The sequence below is a fragment of the Echinops telfairi genome, unplaced genomic scaffold, assembly GCF_000313985.2.
Source record: "Echinops telfairi isolate 266 unplaced genomic scaffold, ASM31398v2 ScPeMD7_2010;HRSCAF=2546, whole genome shotgun sequence".
In the NCBI taxonomy this organism is placed as follows: Eukaryota; Metazoa; Chordata; class Mammalia; order Afrosoricida; family Tenrecidae; genus Echinops; species Echinops telfairi.
Window position 1 is genome coordinate 7,887,500 of NW_022105908.1, and position 7,546 is coordinate 7,895,045.

Here is a 7,546-nt window from a genome sequence, read left to right on the forward strand (position 1 = left end):
AAAAAACATTTTAAGGTAGTCTGATTTTTCTTTTATAAATGTGTGTATCAGGGAGTCCTGGTGGTGCAGTGCTTAAAGTGCTCAACTGCCAAATGGTTCAAACCCAACTGTTCCTCAGGAGGAAGATGGCAGTAAGGATTCCAGCTGTGAGACCCCTGTAGATGCTTCTGTTATGTAGCGTTGCTTTAAGTTATAACCAAGTGGGTGGCAAAGGTTTTCTGTTTTTTAACTTATATGTTAAATAAGTCTATTACTATCTGCCTTTGCCAAGTGTCTTTGTTTTCTAATTGTATGTTTCTGAAATGTAGCAGGCATTCAAAGACACTGGTTTCTCCCTGATGTGTGTCACCCCACTTTGTCCATCACATTCTCCAGTTGTGAAAAATTCTCTCAACCCACTCGCTTTCCAAATGGAATCCAACTGTACAGCCAGGTTCTTATTGAAATCTTTTCATGTCTATTAGTCAGTCTGTGGCTCAGAATCTCCAGGGGATGGTATATTTTTAATAGTGATCTTTGTGTCCTAATCTCAGAGACAAGATTACCGGTAACTCTCTTTTCCTGGGTTAGGGATAGCTTCTATTTTGTTTTGCTTAAGCATTGGTAAAGGGGTATTTAATTCACGAGGTTGTTTGTTTCAAATCGATAGTTTTAACTTTGTACTAGTATACCTGCCATCGTGCAAAACTAAATGCATCATGTCTGCTTCGCTGAGTGCTTCGAACGTTGAAAAGAGAGCAGGCAATGCAGCCCCTAAAGTGTGTCTGCATCTCGCCTGAGCATTCTTCTCCCCCGCCCCAGTTCACTACACGTTCTTTATTGCCTCTGCTCCTGCAGAAAGTGCCCTGTGGTGGCCACTAGAGGCCACTTTAGTGTTTTGCAGTTGACCTTTCAAAATGGGTGTAGTTGAGAAAGAAATCTTTACAAATAAGAATTTTTGGCTTCCGTCTACTGAAAGTATGTTTTGCTTTTAATACACAGTTTCTGACTCATCTCACTCGGGCCTTTTGTGAAAATGTCAACATTTTGCCTGCTCTGTTTTGTACAAAGGAGCCTTGGTGATGTAGTGGGTATGTTTTGAACTTCTAACCACAAGGTTCAGACCACAGGGGGTTGCCCTGCCCTCATAGGGTAGCCACCAGTTAGAATCAACTCATTAACGGTGGGTTTGCTTTGTTGGGTTTTTATTTTGTGCCAGGGGAGGGGCTTATTATTATTTTTTTGAATCATTTTATTTGGGGCTCGTACAACTCATCACAATCCATCCATCCATCCATTGTGTCAAGCACATTTGTACATTTGTTGCCATCATCATTCTCAAAACATTTGCTTTCTATTTGAGCCCTTGGTATCAGCTCCTCATCCTCCCCCCATGAACCCTTGATAATTTATAATTTATTATTATTTTGTTATGTCTTAACTGTCTGACACCTCCCTTCCCCAACTTTTCCCCCAGGGTGGGGATTATGTGTAGATCCTTGTAATCAGTTCCCCCTTTCTACCCCACCTTCCCTCCATCCTCTCAGTATCACCACTCTTACCACTAGTCCTGAAGGGATCATCCATCCTGGATTCCCTGTGTTTCCAGTTCCTATGTGTACTGGTGTACATTCTCTGGTCTAGCTAGATTTCTAAGGTAGAATTGAGATCTTGGGGGGAAGCATTAAAGAACTAGAGGAAAGTTGTATGTTTCATCAATGCTATACTGCACCCCGACTGGCTCATCTCCTCCACAACCTTCTGTAAGAGGGTGTCCAGTTGCCTATAGATGGGCTTTGGGTCCTCACTCCACACTCCCTTCTCATTCACAGTGATATCATTTTTTTGTTCTTTGATGCCTGATGCCTAAACCCTTCAGCACCTCGTGATCACACAGGCTGGTGTGCTTCTTCCATGTAGGCTTTGTTGCTTCTGAGTTACATGGCCACTTGTTTATCTTCAAGCCTTTAGGACCCCATGTTATATCATTTGATAGCTGGGCACCATCAGCTTTCTTCACCACATTTGCTTATGCACCCGCTTTGTCTTCAGCAATGGTGTCGGGAAGGTGAGCATCATGGAATACCAGTTTAATAGAACAAAGTGTTCTTGCATTGAGGGAGGACTTGAGTAGAGGGAGGGGCTTATTTTTTTTAATCAGCATCTGGGGTTGCCATTTGGATGCTTTTGCTCTTTGATTTATGCCTATTTCAAGTTATTTTTAGTCCCCTATGTTAAAAGTACTAGCTAAGGGAAAATAACTTCTTCCTCCATTTAAGAAACCCAAAAAGCCAAACCCACTCCCATTGCCCATTGAGCAAATTCTGACTTGTAGCTACTCTATCAGACACAGAATAGCTCTCTGGACTTTTTAAGACTAAATCCTTACAATAACATGCAAGCCTCATCGTTCTCCTTCAGAGCAGATAGTGAGTTTGAACCACCAACTTTTCCACCTGAAAAACTTTTATTTCCAGAATATTTTTTTAAAGTAATGAGTGGCTCTCATTACTTACCTGTGACTCTCTAGAGGTGGTGGAAACAGGGAACTGAATCTCTGTTGACAGAGGATGGATAGAAAAAGACGCAGTTTCAACTGGTACCCTTCATCACATTCACATATACAAGAGGGCTTCAAAGCTTCACAGAAAAATGCCATTAGCCTTCCCTTTCATTTTTCCACAGATTTTTTTGAAGCCCCTTCATGATAGTCAAGGAGCACAACAAAGTGTGTAAACATTCCTTAGGCCTTCTTCCTGGGATTGAGAGACCGTGGACTAGAGGGGCAAAGACGACTTAACTCTGCAGTTCTTGGGAGGATACATGGACAAGATCCCCAGAGCCAAAGTACTGGCCGCAGACACTTCTTATGCCCTCTCTATGCAGGGTTTCCTGCCTACTTAGTCACCTCGAAAGAGTGAAGGAAAGCGTTCATTCCCCAAAAAGGAGAAAACTGACTTTACAACCTTCTCATCTCTAGCCAGAAAGAGGCTAGCAGTGGGTGAAGCAAGTAATAGGTGAGGATCTCTTTAGGTCTGTCTACAAGATTTGAAACCGATATTTTTCGCTTTTGACATTGACATTTGAGTTGAATCTGCCAGGCTTGCTAACCAGCCATCTGCCCATGTTGGTGAGTTATCACAAAGCAAGATTCTTGGAACTCCCTGCTGTCAAGCCACTCAAACCCAAAAGAAAAAGGGAAACTTAAAAAAAAAACCTCCACTGAGCTAGTAGCTTTCTGAGAATCCTTAAAGCATTCCATTTATCTTGTGAAATCAGGCTTGTTTCCCTTATGGTTGTATGTTCGTACGGAGAGAAGAGCCCACATTTATCTTTGTCATCTCAAAGTCCCTGAAAGTTCTTACTTCCTCCTTCAGAAAGCAAGTACTAGGCTCCCATTGCCAGTCTTAACACCAAAGTCAGCGTCCTGTGCAGCCCTTCCCAGCATCCAACACAGAAGCTTCTCTGGACTGGTAGACTTTCCGTGCTCTTCTGATAGTTGCTTCCAGTGGTGGCAACTACCAAGAGGGAAAAGGGGGAAAGTGTGGATATTGTCCGTTTGTAGCATGAAAAATAACTACAAATATTTATATGTATCTCACAAGGATATTCTGCATATATCTCCTTCCTTCTAACGCCTCTCTTTTCTTCAACCCCTGGCAGGTATCCGGTACAGCACAGATGTGAGTGTGGATGAAGTGAAAGCTTTGGCTTCGCTGATGACATATAAATGTGCAGTCGTTGGTGAGTGGCTGCTGTTATTGTTACCTAACATACACTCGTTGGGGGAAATGGGTTTACATTCAAAGTTATTTTTAAGGTGCTATAGAAATGTACCTTATCAGAACTGATTTTTTTCCTCTTAAGTTACATGTTTTAAGACTTATATCTCCTTTCACTTAGTCTTAATAAGATGTTTGTTGTTTCGAGTGGGGAATTTCTTAATAGGAAATAACTGCGAGCGTGGTACAGTAAGTCCCTTTCTACCCTCTTGATAATTGAAGGGGATCGACTGTAAGGCTATATTTCGCAGTAGTAGAAGCACTGGTTAAATACACATTGTAACTTGCCTGGCCTTATTTTTGGTCACTATCAAAGTGCAACATTTTAGAAGAGATCGGTGTGGATTTATTTTTTTTAAATCGTTTTATTAGGGGCTCATACAACTCTTATCACAATCCATACATACATCAATTGTGTAAAGCATATTTGTACATTCATTGCCCTCATCATTCTCAAAACATTTACTCTCCACTTGGATTTATTTCTTGAATGTTGTGAAATTTGTGTTTAAAGCAATCCACACTTTCCCAATATTTCATTGTGATGTCTGCCTTTTGATTCTTTGAACCTTTATGTGGAATAACAGCTTTCTGCTCTCTTGTAGATGTGCCATTCGGGGGTGCTAAAGCTGGGGTGAAGATCAATCCCAAGAACTACACTGTGAGTATTCATGTTTGTGCACATACTGCATTAACCAAGGGCTTGAAATGGCTTGGGCTTCTCTCTATCCCCCATACCAATGTGATTAATGGTCCCTATTGCTTTTCAGAAGGAATAGAAAAACAAGTAAATTATTAACTCACTGGGTATTTGCCAAATAAAAGGTCACTTGCTCAACGTCAATGTCCTTTTCCATTTTCTTACTTGGTCAGGACTTAATTAATACCTTCACATTGTCAGACCCTTACAGCCATGTCTATAAATTATTATGAACTGAAATTGTAATGTTGAGATATCAAGGTATAAATAGAAATTTTAGGAATCATCTGGTAAAAATCCGGTACTATCAGTTCCAAGTTAATTAAAGCTAGTTGTTACTGTGTTTCATGTAGTACCAATAGCAATCTGTACAAGAATAATAAAGATAGGAATTTATTGTCTCATTAAAAGCTACCATTTAAATAAAAATATACCATAATGGTGCGTGAAAATGGCATGGTGATGTCAGACCTCCTCGCCCAACTTCAGGAGGGGGCAAGCGAAGGACCATTAGTTAGCCTCCGCCCAAAGCTGGTTGCTGGGAGGTGAAGCTGTAATGCACTTTCACCCCCAACCTTTCACCTGTCCTGACACAGGTGAACCCTCCCACTGCACTCTCCACTTCTGTGCTGGGTTCAACAGAACTCATAGACCACACTTATGGTTATGGGCTTAATTAGACAAGTAAGTAACAGGTGACGGGAGCAAAGTCTCTCTTCTTTAGTGCAGGACGGCTCCCCAGGACAGTCTTCTCTTAGCCCTGCTCTGTCCCCTCTGATTCTGCCACTGGCTGGGCCCTTCCGGGCCTGCCTCTCCCCATCTTCTGCATCCCAGCCCTTGGCCACGTTACGCCTTGTGTGAGGAAGTGCCTTCTCTTTCTGGCTCCCTCTGGTTTCTTCCTGCTTCTCTTCCCCAAGAGCTGTGGGACTGCAACATAGAAACACAGACTCCATCTGTGTTTAAGAGGCCTGGTGGCATTAGTGGCTTTGCATGGGGCTGCTAATGACCACAAGGTTGATAGTTTGAAAGCACCAGCCATTCCTCAGGAGAAAGAGAAAGCTTTCTACTCCCACGAAGAGTTACAATCTCAGAGTGCCCTGAGAGGTAGTTGTACTTCAGGGGGTCGCTGTGGGTGGGCATTGAGAACACGGCAGTGAGTTTTGGTCTTCTCGGTTTTGAGGCATGGCACCCACACCAGGGGCACAAACTGACCAAGTGCCTGTCGGGTCACATGCTTCATTTGCATAGTAGGCTACAGTCACTAGATTTTCATAGCTTACTGACTCGTCCCGGTGAGGTGCAAACCAATTCCCCGGCAAGCTGCAGCCAAGCACCAGACAGACAGTATCAGCCCAGATTGCTTCAGTTTACCCGGGAAATGTGAGTCAACCTGAGCAAAAGTAGTTAAACCTCGAGAGTAGAGACCTAGGGTAACAGTCGCTGCTCAGGGATGTTTTCGTTTGTTTTCCCAAAGAACCAAGGCCACACAGAGGAGCTCATTTCACCGCACATGGCTCTTGTAGTTTGCTTTTGTTTTAAATTTTTACTTTGTGAATTGAGTGCAGGTTTACATGTCAGACCACCAACTCTGTATTCAGTGGTTCAAACCACTTATCACCTACCCACATCCTGCCCACCCTCCTTGTCCCCATCCTCCCTTTCACTCAAGTCAGCGTCTGTCAACCAGCAGTAGGCCAGCAGTTCTCAACCTGTGGGTCGCGACCCCTTTGGGGGTCGAACGACCCTTTCACTGTTGTGCCTGATTCATAACAGTAGCAAACTGACAGAGATGAAGTAGCAACGAAAATAATTTTATGGTCTGGGGTCACCACAACATGAGGACTGTATTAAAGGGTCACGGTGTTAGGAAGGCTGAGAACCCCTGCACGAGGCCATTGGCCATTGATATGTCTTCCCGCTCTTGCCCGCCCTCCTGCCCTTAAGAGTTTCCAAAGTCTGTTTCCTTTGATCTGCAACCCTCTGTCTTGGTTTTTATCCTCAGAGTAGTGGTCTCATCTAGTAATTTTCCTTTTGCTATTGACTAACAGTCCTGTGTTTTTACAAAGCAATTGGAATTCTGTTACCTGTTGTTTGTATTGTACAGTTCTGACCCCTCGGGGTTCTTCATCTTTAAAGCATAACTATCTACTTTATGAATTGTAAGAGGATTACCCAAGAAGATGTATAGAAATGCCCTGTAAATAGAAAATACGATGCAGTTATTATTTTTCCCCCAAGTGATATATTTGATCACCCCCAATTTTTTTTTCTCTTCTGTGTTCATGATTTCTTTGTAGGATAATGAATTGGAGAAGATCACGAGGAGGTTCACCATGGAGCTGGCCAAGAAGGGCTTCATCGGTATGTGGTGGCGGCGTCGTTGGGACACCTAACGTTAAAGACCCCTTGGCTTTGGTAACCCTTGGGGTTGTCCTAGTTCAGAATCAACTTGATGACGATGGATTTGGTTTGTTGTTGTTGTTGTTGTTGTTGTTGTTGCCTGTTCCTGTGAGAACATCCCTGGGCGTACTTAAAGACACACCGCTAATAGTGCAGTGCCAGTTCTAAGCATGTAGCGTGGATACCAGTGACAGATCATCTCTTGGTTACCTGCTGTGCTGCTAACCACAGCGTCAGCCACTCCTTGAAGAAAGATGAAGCTTTCTGTGCTGACAAAGATCTAGTCTCTGAAGCCCTAAGAGTAGGAATCGACTAGGTGGTAGAGGGTTTGGTTTGTTTTCATGGCAGTATTGTCCATCCTCTTTTGAGACATCGGATCAAAGCCACATTTGTAGACACCGAGGAGCCCTGGGGCGCCTGATGCAAGCCATGGTATTTTCAAGCGCCTCATATGCGTGTGACCGTTGCACACTGAGTAAAGAAGTCGGAAGAAGAATCGATGCATTTTAATTGTGGTGCTGGAGAAGAATATTGAAAGTACCATGGACTGCTAAAATGACAAACTGATGGATCTTGGAAGAATTATGGCCTGAGTGCTCCTTAGAAGCAAGGATGTCGATTGCATCTTACATCATTTGGACATGTCAGGAGAGACCAGTCCCTGGAGAAGGGCAGCATGTTTGGT

The 7,546-nt window shown here is 43.2% G+C and overlaps 1 protein-coding gene across 1 annotated transcript in view; it reads left to right on the top strand.

The window, feature by feature from the left end:
* Positions 1-7,546, top strand: part of GLUD1 (glutamate dehydrogenase 1) — a gene marked incomplete at its 5' end in the record, with an annotated part of 42,828 nt that overhangs the window by 17,372 nt on the left and 17,910 nt on the right. Inside the window, 3 exons of the mRNA XM_045293298.1 lie at positions 3,643-3,723; positions 4,367-4,422; positions 6,759-6,822. Of these exons, the coding sequence (XP_045149233.1) occupies positions 3,643-3,723; positions 4,367-4,422; positions 6,759-6,822 (201 nt within the window). The remainder of the gene's footprint in view (positions 1-3,642; positions 3,724-4,366; positions 4,423-6,758; positions 6,823-7,546) is intronic.